General features: G+C 37.1%; 1 protein-coding gene across 2 annotated transcripts in view; it reads left to right on the plus strand.

The window, feature by feature from the left end:
* MEMO1 (mediator of cell motility 1) overlaps nucleotides 1–16,944 on the plus strand; it is a 111,476-nt gene that overhangs the window by 75,354 nt on the left and 19,178 nt on the right. The window contains exon 6 of one of the 2 annotated variants that reach the window (XM_045827140.1): nucleotides 15,286–15,428. The exons of the other annotated variant lie outside the window; for it this stretch is intronic. Within the exon in view, the coding sequence (XP_045683096.1) occupies nucleotides 15,286–15,428 (143 nt within the window). The remainder of the gene's footprint in view (nucleotides 1–15,285; nucleotides 15,429–16,944) is intronic. 2 annotated transcript variants of the gene reach the window in all.

Consider the following 16,944-nt stretch of genomic DNA (forward strand, 5'->3'; position numbering starts at 1 on the left):
TCTGTCCAACCCTACTAATTCAGTGTGGTTAGGATTTGATAACTCTTAGGGACTTAGACTGTAAAAAAAATCTTCATTTTGCATAGTTTGCCCAGATAGTTAAACTAAGTCATATAATTTTTATCTCTATTTAGTTAATTATATGTTTGAGTTTCCTGAGTGAGAACACTACTATCAGATGCCTTTGTATGGTATCAAATACTATTAAATGAAATAACAGTTTTTCCTGTTATTAACATTTTTCATTAAGTAGTACATTTGTTAAAACTGGTGAACCAATATTGATATATCATGGTCATCTAAAGTTCTAGTTTAATTAGGGTTCAATCTTTGTGATATATAGCTTATGGGTTTTGCCAAATGCCTAATGTCATGTATCTACTATTATCGTATCTCAAAGAATAGTTTCACTGTCATAAATCCCCTGTGCTGTACCTATGCACTGCTTCCCCCAACTCAACTCTGGTAACCATCCATCTCTTTACTGTCTCCACAGTCATATAGTTAGAGTCACAGTTTGTAGCCTTTTTAGGTTGGTTCCATGTCTTTTTATGGCTTGGTAGCTTTTTTTTAATTGCTGAAAAATATTCTGTTTTATGGGTATATTACAGCTTCTCCATTTGCCTGTTAAAAGATTATTGATATAGCTGTATTACTATCTACCATATTTATTACTGTCTCCTATTCATTGCCCTTGTTCTTTCTGTTTTGTCTTCTCTGGCTTTTTTTCTTCTCTGGGTTTAATCGATTACTTTATATGATTCCATTCCCCACCCCTAGCATATTAATTATGCTTTTTCTTTAAAAATTTTTTTTACTGGTTGCAATAAAGTTTCTAGCATACATTTACAACTAATGTAAGTGTACTTTTATTTAATTTTTTAAGATTTTATTTATTTTTAGAGAAAGGGCAAGAGAGGGAGAAAGAGAGGGTAAGAAACATCAGTGTGCAAGAGAAACATCAATTGGTTGCCTCTTGCATCCCCACCCCCCCACCCGCCAAAACAGGGGCCTGACCCACAACTCAGGCATGTACCCTGACCAGAAATGGAATTGGCGACCTTTTGGTTTGCAAGACGATACTCAACCTACCAGTCAGGGCATGTAAGTGTACTTTTAAGTAGCACTGCATTGCCTGCCTCACTGTGTAAGTACTTTATAACAGATTATTCTGAATTTTTCCTTCTTGTCCTTTATAACATTGCTATTATTCATAAGTTATAATTACCAACACATTGTTGCTATTATTTTGAATGACTTGTTAACTGTTAGATCAATACAGAACAAGAAAAATGAAATGACAGGTATTACTTTACCTTAATTTATTCCTTTTCGGATGTGCTTCCTTTCTTTATGTAGATCTGAGTTTCTGCCCTATATCATTTTCCTTCTCTCAGAAGGACTTTTAACAATTTATAGCTCTGATTCTATTATTTAAAACTTGTACCCTGGCTGGTATGGTTCAGTGGATTGAATGCTGGCCTGTGAACCAAAGAGTCACTGGTTCAGTTCCCAGTCAGGGCACATGCCTGGGTTGTGGACCAGGTCCCCAGTAGGGGGTGTGGGAGAGGCAACCACACATTGATACTTCTCTCCCTCTCTTTCTCCCTCCCTTCCCCTCTGCCTAGAAATAAATGCAATCTTTAAAAAAAAAATAAGCTGCTAAATGCTTAAAAAAATACTTGCTATTTTGGGTAGGGGAAATACTTTCTTTTCCTTTACCTATAATACCTCCTTGGGAATATATACTAGGCTCCTTTTCTGATCTTTTTTGGGGGGTGGTGGTGGTTTTTTAAAGTATATTTTATTTTTGTGATATTACACTTGTCCTGTTTTTTTCTCTCCTTTATTCCCCTACACCCTGTAACCCCCCTCCCACCAGCATTTCCCCCTTAAGTTCATGTCCATGGATTGTACATGTAAGTTCTTTGGCTTCTCCATTTCCTATACTATTGTTAATCTCTGCCTGTCTATTTCGAATCTACCATTTATGCTTCTTATTCCCTGTACATTTTTCCCCATTCTCTCCCCTCCCTGTCCTCACTGATAACCCTCCTCGTGATCTGCATTTCTGTGATTCTGTTCCTATTCTAGTTGTTTGCTTAGTTTGTTTATGTTTCTGTGTTTTTTTTTTTTTTTCAGGTTCAGATGTTGATAGTTGTGAGTTTGTTGTCATTTTACTGTTCATAGTTTTGGTATCTTCTTCTTAGTTAAGTCCCTTTAACATTTCATATAATAAGGGCTTGGTGATGATGAACTTCTTTAACTTGACCTTATCTGAGAAGCACTTTATCTGCCCTTCCATTCTAAATGAAAGCTTTGCTGGGTAGAGCAATCTTGGATGTAGGTCCTTGCCTTTCACAACTTTGAATACTTCTTTCTAGCCCCTCTTGCCTGCAAGGTTTCTTTTGAGAGATCAGCTGATAGTCTTAAAGGAACTGTGTCCTTTTCTCTTGCTGCTTTTTGGATTCTCCCCTTATCTTTAATGTTAGGCATTGTAATTATGATGTGCCTTAATGTGTGCTTCCTTGGGTTCAACTTCTTTGGGACCCTCTGAGCTTCCTGGACTTCCTGGAAGTCCATTTCCTTTGCCAGACTGGAGATATTCTCCATTATTTCTTCAAATAAGTTTTCAATTTCTTGCTCTTCCTCTTTTCCTTCTGGCACCCCTATGATTTGGATATTGGAATGTTTAAAGTTGTCTTGGAGGTTCCTAAGCCTCTCCTCAATTTTTGAATTCTTGTTTCTTCATTCTGTTCCGGTTGAATGTTTATTTTTTCCTTCTGTTCCAAATCATTGAATTGAGTCCTGGTTTCTTTCCCTTCACTGTTGATTCCCTGTATATTTTGCTTTAGTTCAATTTATATAGCCTTTACTTTTTCCTCTATTTTGCAACCATACTCAGCCATTTCTGTGAGCATCCTGATTACCAGTGGTTTGAACTCTGCATCTGATAGGTTGGCATTTCCATGTGGCTTAGTTCTATTTTTTGAGTTTTGATCTGTTCTTTCATTTGGGTCACATTTTCTTGTCTCTATGTACCTGTTACGTTGTAAGGGGCAGAACCTTAGGTATTCACCAGGGTGGGGCAACCCACATTGCCTTGTTGTGCTGTGTGGGGGTAGGGAATGAGTCAGAGAGGAAACAGTATTACTTGCTTAGCTCTCGGCTGGCTTTCAGTCACTTCCGCTGCTACCCATAAACAAAAGGGGCCCTTCTGTTGCTGATTCCTGGGTGGGTGGGTTTGTGTCTGTTCTAGGGCCCTGTGGGTCTGTCCAATGGCCCTGTGGGTCTGTCTAACAAACTCCTGTAAGGCTGGAAGTTTCTCCCGCCGTCACAATCCCCACAGGTTTTTACAGCCAGTTTGGGGGTTTTCCCACACTGGAACCCTGGGTTGCACGGTCTGTTTTGCTCCCCATTTGTTCCTCCCAGTTTATCTGCACACAAATGTGGGATTGCCCAGCCCACTAGCTGCTGCCTTGCTTGCTCTAAAGTCACTAGCCAGTGCTTTGTCCACCTGGTCCTTCAGCTGCCAACTTGCCTCTCCCCTTCTTACCAGTCTGGGTGAATGTTTCTTCTTTAACTCCTTGGTTGTCAGATTTCCATACAGTTTGATTTTCTGTCAGTTCTGGTTATTTTTTGTTTTTAAATTTGTTGTTGTCCTTTTGGTTGTGTGAGGAGGCAGAGTATATCTATGTACTCCTCCCTCTTGGCCAGATGTCTCTGATCTTTCTTTTAATCATAAATTAATAATAATGTATTTTATACATGGGAGTAATTAAGTTGGCTAGTACACAAAACTCATTTTGGTTCCCAAATAGTATTTTTCCCCCTTAAAATTTAGTATTTAATTTATGCAAAAATTGGATTGATTTTAAAGTGATATTTACTCTAAAAATTTTAAGCTTTTGGTTAATCTGAAGTGGCTTCCTTATTGTACTAATCTTTGAGCAAGGACTGTGGGGAATACAAAAAATAAGCACACATTGTGTGTTTCCTCAGCAGATAGCCTTGTTAGGAGAATTAAGAGATGTATGTAAATAAATATGATATAATTCAAAATGTAATAAGTGCAGTTGAAGAGCTTATGGGAGCAGAAAAAGGGATCATAGGAGCAAAGAGATAATAGCTGAATTAGGGAAGCACAGGGAAAGCTTAATGGAGGAGATGGCATGGACTTTGATGATTGCTCGAATGTTCACAGAATGGTTCAGAAGGTTTTTGTGGGAAAGGCAGTATTGGAAACACAAAATACAGGAATACGAAAGCCCAAGGGTTATTTTAAGAACCTTGTGGGCAGACAAGTGTTGGGTAGGAAGTGGAGAAAAGGGAACCCTTATGCACTCTTGTTGGGAATGCAGATTGGTGCAGCCACTGTGGAAAACAGCATGAGGTTCCTCAAAATGAAATATGGAACTGCCTATGAATCAGTGAGTCCACTCTTGGGAATATATCTGAAGAAACCCAAAACACTAATTTGAAAGAATATATGTACTCCTATGTTCATTGTATCATTATTTTCAATAACCAAGATATGGAAGCAAACCAGTTACCCATTAGTAGACAAGTGGAGAAAATAGTGGTGGTATGTACATACAACGGAATATTACCCAGCCATAAAAAGAATGAAATCTTACCATTTGCAACAGCATGGATGGACCCAGAGAGTATTGTGCTAAGTGAAACAAGTGATTCAAAGACAAATACAATATGATTTCACTTATATGTGGAATCTAAAGAACAATGTAAAGAAACAGAACAGAAACAGACTCATGGGTGCAGAGAGAACAGACTAGTGTTTTCCAGAGGGCTGGGGGACTGGGTGAAAACATTGAAGGGAAGGGAGTAAGAAGTACACATGGATAGTTACAAAATAGTTACAGGGGTGTAAAATACAGCATAGGAAATATAGTCAGTAATATTGTAATAACTATGTCTGGTGTCAGATGGGTACTGAAAATATCGGGGGGGACACTTTGTGAAGAATATGAAAAAAATGTTTTCTTAAAGGAGAAAGAAAGAGAACCTTTGTGGAAGTTAAAAAAGTCTTGTATAATAACTGAGGTCTGTCTAGAGATGTTTCTTGTTTGGCCTGCATAGTTAGACAAAATTTTTTCAATATGTATGAATATTTTTAGTCGGATATTGGTTCTATCACTTCTTGTTATGTTATACCTTATCTGACTTTTCACACATATGTGATACCCACATGGGATTGGCGGCATTTGAGTGAGTGACCTGTAGAGACACAGAGTAAGAGGGACAGGATTAGAAATTTGGAATAGGTTGGGAACAGATTATGGAGGGCATTGAATATCATTTTAAGCTATTTGTATTTTATTCCAGGATTGTTATAGACCAAGTTAAAGTTCCTTAGCAAAGGGGGGAGGGAGATGATTAGAGCTTGCCTATAAGAATATTACTCCTTCATGGTGTGATGGTACTATGAAGGATGGACTAGAGTTACAAGAGATTGATAGAAATAGTTTAGTAAAGAAACCATGGTGGCTTTGAACTAAGGTAGAGGTGAATGGGGTGGCAAAGTGAGCAGATTATGGAAGACATTTAAATGTTAGAACCAAGAAAACTTGGTAAATGTTTATATTTGGGGGAGTAAGATGATTTGAAGAAAACTGAAAAGTTTAAGGCCTGATAGTGTCCCATTATCAGAGAAGGTTAGGGTACAAGTTCAAGAGAACATAGGACATGGAAATGGTGACTTATTTCTAACAAAATACTGGAGTTCCTCTAGTTAACTTGGCCCAAGTCATGATAGGGTTTTAAATATATATTTATTTATCAAATGGTTGAGCTTCAAATGGTAGAGTTTAGTATGTATGGCTCTCAAGTACCTGAAATATGCTTGCTCTTATAAAATTTTTACCAATGTTCCTACTCAAATGGAAATTCAGAAAGATATACCCTTTGAAATTAATTTTGAGAGTCTCATAAGATGCACTTAACTGATCAAATGGTATAAAATGTATAACAACTTAAATGTTAATTTTAGTTGTTACAGCTGGCTTACCTTATTCTCTTTCTCTTCCCTTCCTCTGCCCTTTGGTTCTGCCTGCTGTTTTCTAGATCTCTTTAGTTTGTTCTTTCTCATAATGAGAGTATTCTACATCAAGTCTGGAGGTTTGTAATTGTGGTCTAAAAGTAAATTTGATCAGGAGGCAAAGAGGAGAGAAATTGTTTCTCTAGGACTCCCTAAAATTCTTGTAGTTATGATTCTTTTATTTTACTTTGCCTTTAAAACCTAGTTTGAGAGTTTCACATTTGGAGACTCACTAGACCAAAGTTGTATGCCTGATTCTGATTTATTAGAAAAGATAAAATACACAGCAGGACCAGCAAAGGAAAAAGACACATTAAGGCAGAATCTGGAGGAATCCAGGTGCAGGCTTCCAACATGCCTATCTTCCATAGGGGTGGGCTGAATAGAACCTGCTTTTCTCCATCAGTGTAACATGTGTATAATGTTTTTGGCCAGGTGGCCTTGCTTTTAAGATTCAAAGTCCCAGTTTTTATTGGGGACTGGTGATGTAGGCACTTTTCTGCTGGCATAACGAGCCACAATACGAAGGAAGTACTCCTAGAAGGAAAGCAGATGTTAGCCATAACCACATTTTTATAAGGAATCTGGGCAAGCTGGTACAGTGTCTCGAGGGGGTAAAACAGCCTCAATCATCATAAGTAAGGAACATAATAAAAGGCAAGTTCTCACATATCAGCCAAGGACGATGGTCTTACAAACAGGTCCTCCTAAAGATTGCACAACAGACCTGCTATGTTAACTGTCCTGCAGAATTCCCATTCCTCTTTTCCAATTCCAGGCTGCCATATTGCCATTCCAACTTTCTGAGTTTTTAATTCACTTACTCTGTGCCATCCTAACCCTTATTATACCTTAGGTTTGTTATTAAATCTTAAGATTTTAACTTCCCTTTCTGATGGTGGCCTCAGTTAAGGTCTTCAAGTGTTAGGAAAAGTAAGATCTGTTCTTGTAAAGATAGTTTTTAACACAGTGGAATGGCTCGTCTCTGGGTGTAGGAAAAAGTAGAATATTCTACCTCTGTTGAGCTTAACTGACAGCCACAAGACCAGTGCCGTCTTCAAATGTGTTCTTATTCTGTGGCTTTTATACTCGTGGTTATGTGTCTATTTTTGCATGTCCTGTAGTTAAATCTTTTTTGTTATTTACTGAGATTTTAGAGCAAACATGGATTTTCTTTATATGTTTCTGAGTTTTCTTTTTTTAAAGTAAATGGACAATTTTGGTTTTTTTCCATTTCTTTTTAATTTTATTGTTATTCAAGTACAGTTTTCTGCCTTTTCCCCCTGCCATCCCCCTCCACCCCAGCCATCCCCACCTCCCTCCCCTGATTCCACCCCCCTTGGTTTTGTCCATTTATACTTTGAATATTAACCTGTGTGTGTGAGTAAGAGGTTATTTAGAATTATAGAACATGGAGGATCTCTGGAATAGAGCTGAATTTTTTTGTTTGTTGTAATGGAACAAATTCAGTTTCTATGACTATGAAAAAGATGAACAAGAGGTAGTATAGGGCATTTATTTGTCTGTGTGTATTCTGTTGTCTTTTTTCCCCTGTGTTTATTTTCTGTCTAAAAGAAGAGAGGAGAACAAAATCACATAGTGGTGTTATTGTGGCAACAATTTTAGCACCTTTGGGGATAAGGATAATTTTCCTTCTTATTGGCTTAGTTATGATTTATTTAATTCTCACCTTTAGAAGTTTGGACTCCTAAAATCTTTAGGAAATTGGAAGAATTTGTAGAGAGTAGAAAATTCTCATGTTCATTAAGCAAATAGCTGTATAGTACTTCATCTGTTTTAAAACATTAATTTTAAAGTTTAAATTATTTATGTACTGCTAATTAAGGAAAAACACTGGCAATTATTCTCTTATCGCTTAAATTAGAATTTATATTTTTTCCTTGTCATGAGGACTTTTAAGGTCTACTGTTAGCAACTTCCAAATACACAATCAGTATTAACTATAGAGTTAACGATATATTAACTGTAGAATTCACATTTTTATATTAGAACTTTTACATTGGAATTTAGACTTTTCATATTCTGTGCCATTAGGAGCATTGGTAACACAGTGATACCGTTTGTTTTTAAAGAGAGTGCTCCACTTTTGGTTCTGGGATATCAATTCTTTTTAGTATGTTACACATCTTAGATGTATTAATTTTCTGATGCATGGTGTAAGGTATAGGACAGAAAAAAAAGGGATAAAACTTTCCTCTATATTTTTAAAGTGCTCATAAGAGTATTGTTGTAAACACTACTAATTCTATTTTTACTGAAGACAAAATTGAGGCTTGGGATAGTTGTCAGTAATCTGCTCCCGGTAGCCTGGCTTGCAAGTGGCAAAGATAGATCTTCTTTTTTAACAAACAGCTTTATTGAAGTATGACTTATATCCTATAAAATTCACCCACATAAGAGTAAAACTCAGTGATTTTTAGTAAATTTATACAGTTATGTAACCACTTTCAGAATTGAGTTTTAGAACATTTTCATCACCCAAAAAAGATAAGTTGTATCCATTTGAGGGTGAGTTCTTGCTCATCTTCAGGCAACCATTTATCTGCTATCTGTCTCTATAGATTTGCATTTTCTGGAAATGTCATATAAATGGGATCATATAAGATATAATCATTTGCATCTGTCCTGTTTTATTTAGCATACTGTTTTTGAGATTTATCCATGTTGTGGCTTGTATCAGTATATTCCTTTTTATTCCAAATCGTGATTCCATTGTATGAATATACCACATTTTGTTTATCCATTCATCAGTTAATGGGATATTTGGATCATTTACATTTTTGGCTTTTAGGAATAATGTTATAAACATTCTGAATATGAAGATGTGTTTTCATTTCTTTTGAATAAGTAGTTAGGAATGAAATTGCTGGGTCATGATAAGTCTATGTTGTAACTCTTTCAGAATCTGCCAAACTGTTTGAGAAAGTGACAACACCATTTTATATTCCAGGACCAATACATTTTGGTTTCTCCACATTCTGGCCAATACCTGTTATCAATCTTTTCCATTGTAACCATTTTGATAGATGGGTGATGTAACTGCATTTTGGTATTAATTTGCATATCTCCTATGACTGAAAAGTTGAGCAACTTTTCAGGTGCTTATTAGTCATTTGTGTGTGTTCCTTTGTGAAAAGTCTATTCATATATTTCTGCTCTAGTTTTAATTTGATAATTTGTCTTTTTACTGAGTTGTAAGAGATTTTATATATTCTGGCTACAGGTTATCTATTCAAAGATTTCCTCCCAGCATACAACTTTTACCATTTTCTTAATGGTGTCTGTTGAAAAGTTTTTGATGAATTCATTTCCCCTCATTTTTCTTGTATAGATTCTGGTTTTTGTTTCATATATAAGAAATATTTGCTTAATCCAGGGTCATAAAGATTTTGCCTTCTTGAACAGGAGCCAGGAACCTGCAGCTTGCAGACCACATCAGGCCCACAGCTTGTTATTGTAAATGTTTTATTGGAACATGGCCACACCTGTTCATTCATATACAGGGTCGGCAAAAGGTAGGTTTACAGTTGCTGGTATGGAAAATAACACAATAATTAATAAATTATAATACAAGAATAAACTGTGTTTTGTGTACTTACAACTGTAAACCTATGTTTGCCCCACCCTGTGGGGTATTATCTGTGGCTGTTTCCTTTTTATGGTCACAGTTGTTTAGTTGGCTACGAATATTGTATGGCTCCGGAAACCTGAAATAAATACTTGATGGCCCCTTTCAAAAGATGTTTGCTAACTCCTGTTCTAGAGGGCAGTAGTTTTAGTTCTTATAGTTATGTCTGTGATCCAGTTTGAGTTACTTGTTTGTGTGTCTGTGGTATGAGGTGAAGTTCTAAGTTCACCTTTTTTCATATGGATGTGCAGTTATCCCAGTACTGTTTGTTGAAAGGCTAGCCTGTAAGTTATGAATCATTTTCCTGTAGCTGCATTCAAGATTTTCTCTTTGTCTTTGGTGTTCATCATTTTCATTATGGTCTATTTAAGTGGGAATCTCTTTGCACTTACCCTAGTTTGGGCTGTTACGTTTTTTGGATCTGTAGATTAATGTTTTTAAATAAATTTGGAAAATTTTCAGCCATTATTTCTTCTAATATCTATATTGTTCCTTTTCTGGGACTCTCATTGTGTGAATTTTGGCATGTTTCATTTTATTTACAAGTCCCTAATGCTCTGTTCATTTTCTTTAATCTTCTCTTCTTCAGACAGCAAAATTTATTTTATCTTTATTATCTCTGATTCATTATGTAATATTGAATCTGCTCTTCAGACCATCTAGTGACTCTTTCAATTTCAATTATTGTACCCTCAATTCTCAAATTTCCTAGGCCCAGCACCAGCAGCAGCCATCTGCAGAGTGCTTTATAGGCGGGGTGTCAAACTCATTTTCACCGGGGGCTGTATCAGCCTCTCCATTGCCTTCAAAGGGCCAAATGTAGTTTTAGGACTGTAGAAATGTAACTACTCAACAGTTAAGTGAGAGCTCGGCACTGTCGCTGGGTAGAAACAAGATGCTGGACTGGATACAACAAGGTGGAGGGCCGGATTTGGCCTGCTGTCCTTGTGGTTGGCACCTGTGCTTTATAGCTTATGCCAAGTGGTTCCATCAAAGCACAGGTGGTGGCTGATGTTGGCCTGTACCACCCAGGAAACCCAAGAGCCTGCACACCCAGCAAACAGTTACAGACCATGTTGGAGCGCCACCATCCAGCCACCTCCACAAGCCACAGATGGAGGTAGTTCACAGCCAGTCCTACCAGCTTATTGGTTTGGGTAAATCCATCCTATTAACTTGCTGGCAGCAATCAAGACTCAGCTACAAGAGGAGAGAATAGTCAGCTGACATGGAGGCTGCACTTGAAGTATCCAGCTTGGGTAATAGGGAAGGCTGAGCCACTGGACCCTCCAGGACACCTACCACATTAGGCCATGCTACCAAGAGAGGGAGTCAAAGCAGCTCTACCTAATACCTAGAAACAAACATACAGAGGCTGCCAAAATGCGGAGACAGAAATATTGCCCAAATGAAAGAATAGAAGAAAACTCTAGAAAAAGAGCCAAACAGTATGGAGTTAAAGAATCTGTCATGTACAGAGTTCAAAACACTGGTCATAATGGTGCTCAAGGAACTCAGGGGATGTTTCAACAGCATAAAAATGATCCAGTTGGAAATGAAGGATATACTAATTGAAATAATGAATGATTTGTAGGGAATCAGCAGTGGAGTAGATGAAAATGAGAATCAAGTCAATAATTTGGAACATAAGGAAGAAAAATACATCCAATCAGAACAGTGAGAAGAAAAAAGAACTAAACAAACAAACAAACAACCAGCAAGGATAGGGTAAAGAGCATCAGGGACAACTTCAAGCGTACAACATTTGTATCATAGGGGAGCAGGAAGGAGAAGAGAAAGAGCAAAAAATTAGAAAACTATTTGAAAAAAATAGTGAAAGAAAACTTTTCTAATTTGGTGAAGGAAATAGACATGCATATCCAGGAAGCACAGAGAGTCCCAAACAAGTTGGACCCAAAGAGGAACATACTAAGACACATCATAATTAAAATGCCAAAGGTTAAAGATAAAGAGACAATGTTAAAAGCAGCAATAGAAAAACAGAGAGTTACCTATAGGGGAGTTCCCGTAAGACTGTCAATTGATTTCTCAAAAGAAACTTGGCAGGCTAGAAGGGACTGGTAAGAAGTACTCAAAGGGATGAAAAGCAAGAACCTACAGCTAAGATGACTCTGTCCAGCAAAGCTATCATTTAGAATTGAAAGGCAGATAAAGTGCTTCCCAGACAAGGTAAAGCTGAAGGAGTTCATCATCACCAAACCATTAATTACATGAAATGTTAAAGGGACTTACTAAGAAAAAGAAGGTCAAAACTATGAACAACAAAATGGCAATAAATACATATCTGTCACCAATTGAATCTAAACAACAAAGCAAACAAGCAGAACAGAAACAGAATCAGATATGGAGAACATTTGGATGGTTGCCAGGTGGGAGGGGGATTTGGGGAATGAGGGAAAAGGTGAAGGGATTAAGAAGTACACGTTGGTATTAATAGAATAGTCAGGAGGATGTTTAGAACAGTTTAGGAGATGGAGTTGCTGAAGAACTTATATGCATGTTCCATGGACATAATTGCTGGGAGGGAGTGGGTGGAGGGAGGCAAAGGGGGAAGAATTGGGGCAACTGTAATAGCATAATCGATAAAATATTAAAAGGTAGAATTTTTACTTAGTACATTATAGCAACTTGATTCTGATTCTGTTAATTTTTTTCTGTAGGAGGTGGTAGTGTTGGAAGTTTCTTTCATTTACTCATTTTTTTTAAAAAGTAACTTTCATGGATTTTTACTGCAGAACCCCTCTACCACAGTATATAGCTACTGATGTATCACCTCAGTTTTTTAAAAATTCACAACTTATATTTTTACCTTGGCTTCCTAGAGTGTGTCCCTGTGTCTGGTTTGCTTAGTGCTTAGCTAAGGAGTCATTGGCAGTTGTGCTTGAATACCTGGAGCCTGGAGCCCTAACTCTAACTCTAACCATCTGCTGGTAGATTGTGTAGGTTTTGGGTGACACACGCAAAGTTTGGGCCGTATTAAAGTTTGCGTCTTTTACTTCCTGTTGGGTCTTCTCTGGTCATCATGTCCATTGCATGCATACAGATTTCACCTCAGCCACGGATGTGTGAGAGCTTCGTCTCTCTCAGGTCTCTACTTCTCCTTGGACATGCTCCTACCCTCCTAACTGGCACTCTTGGGGAGCTTTGGAGTGCCTCCTAGCCAGGGTTGTGTGGAGGGCATCAATCATCTCCTCAGAATGTGTGACTTTATCAAGTTCGCTGTGACTCTCTCCTTTCCAGGATCTTCCTGTTACATTTCGAAATAGACCTCAGAGTTGTGGCTTGCCTCAAGTGGTACAATAACCTCAGGCTGCAAGAGTTGCGTGCCTTTCTGCTTCCTGGTGGGTGTGGGTTTTCTGCTCTTTGCTTTAAGTCAAAGTCAGCCCCCCTGCAGCAGTGGAGTGCTGGTTTTCACAGCCATCCTTAACCTTGCTGGAACTACCATGTTGGTGGAATAGAACAGGGGGATGGAGACAGCTCCTCAGATGCTGGGCTTCCACTGTTCTTCCCAAGAAATTCAATCATTTTCATTGAATACACTCTGATCTTTGTTTTTCTTGTTTTTAGTTGATTTTTAGAGCACAAAATGGTTGTCTTTGACAGTTTATTCAGTTTTATAAATTGTTTTTCATATTCCTTCACTAGGGAAGACCAACTTAAAAACTTGATTCTAAAACCTAGGATTATTACATATCAAAGTCTAATGATCCTTTTTCTACTTTATGCTTTGTGGGGATAGAGAACAGTAAGTAATTGTTTAAAAAGGAGAATGACAAAGAAGTGGATGGATGAATCTTGAATCAAAGCTTAGAGTTCTTAGTATGAGACTTTTATCTCTGTATAGATCAATTTGCAAACTCAAACAGGTTAAATGGAACAGTTTGGTGACTTTTGTGAAAGGAAGACCTGTTTCTTTAGAGTGAGCCAACTGTTATTGACAGAGTACTTCTATAGTATTCCTCACTTTGTAACAGTTTTATGAAATAGACACTGTAATTATGATCATTTTGCAGATCAGGAAATTGTTAGGGTAGTGAGTTAGCCATGCTATTAACATTGGTATGTGATGGAGATAGCCCTTGAACCCATTTCTTCTGACTTCTTGTTTTTTATATTCTATAAAACTGCTTTGCTGCCATGTCATAATTACTTGCAAACTCTTTGATGATCTTAGTGTATTTATTTATGTAGGTGGTATTTGAAGTTAGAAAAGGTCATAACAATCTTCTTGAACTTTTGCTAGAGGTCAGATTCTCTTTTATGAAATGATAATCACTCTTAATTTATTGAAGAGCCCCTATTCACTCATGCAGTTGTTAAGCAAATTGGTAAGAGTCAGAGAAAGAACTATTCCAAGGCAGCTTCCTCTGCCAGCTTCCTCTTTTTTTCTTACTCCATAGATGCAGATTCTGCCCAAGGAGCCCCTGCATTGCAGAGGGACTGGAGATCTGTATGATCTGTTTATTTCGCAATTGACAAGGGTAAGGGGGCTTTTATGGGGGAGGCGCTTGGGTGCCCCGAATTTAGCTTCATGAAGCTGGGCTAACATTTATTTTTGGGACTACTTAAACTTAGTACTTTAAAGAACCCTTTTATGAATTCTGTTTGCCCTACATCAGTGTCAGATTGTCATATTAAAAAGAATTTATTGTAATGGTGATTTTTTCCTTTCCTTAAGTCCTGTTCAGAACAAGTTAGACAAACATGATTTCATGCTTCTAAAATTACAAATCTGGGATCATTTAGAATATAAATAATATCAAATATATGTAAGTAAAATTTCACTATAATGAAAATTTTAAAAGGGTTTGGATAAACGTCTATTTCTATAGCCCATCATAGTTCTTCTTTATTAATCTGTGCTGTTCCTTTTCCATAAATCTGTCAATCTGTAGAGTGAAAAAGGGACTTGTGGATATGCCATAAACATTGTGGGTGGCCATGGTGTCTCTTGCTGCTAGAAAATAATACCTACTTCCTTGAATTGTATATTCACCCTAGACGCCAGAAAAATTTGAGTTGTATTTTCAGCCTATCCTGTATCTGTTTATTAGTATAGGTGGAAGTGTAGTTGGTGAATTTTATGGGAGCCAATATTAAGTGTTGTAGGTCTCACTTGGCAAGTTTATAGAACAAGTGCCAGAAATGATGGTATATTAATAATAGGATGGGATTAAAATAGATGAGGAAGAGTTTAATGTTCTTTTTAAATTGCAGAAGGATTGGGCAGGTGATTCTAGCTTTGATGGGTAGTTGAGAAAACATGACTTGGTGATGGTCTGGTGATCTTACTCTACTTGGTAGTAAAATAGTTTTGTTTATCTAGGGAAGTATCGTACATTTCTGTAATTAAATGGATATTTTGAGTATTCTGTACCTCTTGTACCTCTCATTTTAAATGGTCTTCCTTAAACATTTAATGTACATATTTTAAGAATTCAACAATATTATGTGTTATCTTTACCACTATTAATAAATGTTCCACTTTTTAGTGCAAATTGGAAACTATTTTTATTCTTATACTTCTTAAGTGACTTTTTTTTCTGTTTTCTTTAAGCCATAAGGATGAGTTTACCATTATTCCTGTACTGGTTGGAGCTCTGAGTGAGTCAAAAGAACAGGAATTCGGAAAACTCTTCAGTAAATATCTAGCGGATCCTAGTAATCTCTTTGTGGTTTCTTCTGATTTCTGCCATTGGGGTAAGTTCTAGATTTTAACATATCATGGTAGCTATTATATTACTGTGGTTAAAGGTATCTTTTCATTCTAAGCTGTTTTTCAGTTCTCTGTCACTTCGAAAGTTTTACTTTTAGCAGCAATGTTTAAAAGTGAATAAAAAGTCTCTTGGTCATTTAAAAAGGATGAGATTATAATAGTGGATTATGGAGACATTTCCAAAGGCGACTGGTATAATTGGATTCACACCGTGAGGGCATCCTTGCTTAGGCACTTATATTAGTGGGAGTCAAAATTTTTTAACCCCATTTCCAGGTAGAGTTGTGTGGTGGATGCCCAAAGTTGATTTTTCGGTGGATAAAACAAATTTTCTTCTTTAGAACATGGAAGAGCACTCTGTGCAATAACAGTCCTTTTCCACATTTTTCTTTTTGTAATTAGTCTTTTTTCTTTCTTGTATTCCTTTGATGCTTAATTTTTGCCCATGATTGCCGTCATTGTAAAGCTACCTTCCAAAGATTGTAACATGTTGGCAGTTAGCAAATGTTTTCTTTGGGAATGGTTTATAAGGTCAAGGACTCCTAAGTGATTTTTATTGTTTTCTGAGTTAAAACAATAGGGAAGCTTCACAGTGAATATAGATCATAAAGAAAGTGAGATATTTATCAGCATCTCTTTCAGTAAGTTTTGATTTTTTAATTCTTTGGACAAAATTTGCTCATTTGCTGTTCTAGAATATTTTTGAATACTATTCCTTGTAGGATGTATCTTTGACTCGTGTGTTCATTGGTTTAAGGGTGCCACTAACTGTTCATCCTTCAGATTTCTTTGATTATATAAAGAAAGCATAAAGCACAAGACCATAAATTTTAAAGTGGAGTGCTAGAATGGCCTGAAAAACATCCTCAGTGAGATGTAGGGAGCCCTGGCTTTTTACCTCTTACCCATTCATTACTAGAGTTAATTCAACATTTACCTGAGCTATTTAGGCTGGTATTTTCTTCTCTTATGTTGTGCTATGAGTGGCCTTGAAATTTCAGTTCAAGAGAACCATCCTCCCTAATGGTATTTTTATTTAAGGCACTAATTTTTCAGTTGGGGTGGATTGTCCTCCAGGGGGCATTTGGAAATGCCTCAAGATATGTTCGGTCATCACAGCTGGGTGGGTGGGCAGTGGGAATGCTGCTGTCATCTAGTGAATATATTCCAGGGAAGCTGCTCAATGAACATCCTATAATAATGCCCCTACATTGAAGAATTATTCTGCCCAAAATATCAGTAGTGCTGAGGTTGAAGGCCCTTGTTTAGGGTATTCAGGTAGCTGTGCTACTTTGCCATACTTCCTCAGAGGTTCTCAGGGGTCTTTAATGACAAATTCAATTGGCTACCTTTGGGAGACATTATTTTATGTGGTTATAAGTATATTACAGTGGTACCTTGGTACTTGTTAATTCGTTCCAAAACTTGTGACGAGTGTCAAAACCCATGATTACTGATTACCAAATGATGAAGCATTGTCTCTGGTGTGGTGACGTCATG

The sequence above is a fragment of the Phyllostomus hastatus genome, unplaced genomic scaffold, assembly GCF_019186645.2.
Source record: "Phyllostomus hastatus isolate PE091 unplaced genomic scaffold, TTU_PhHast_1.1 phas_scaffold_78, whole genome shotgun sequence".
Classification (NCBI taxonomy): Eukaryota; Metazoa; Chordata; class Mammalia; order Chiroptera; family Phyllostomidae; genus Phyllostomus; species Phyllostomus hastatus.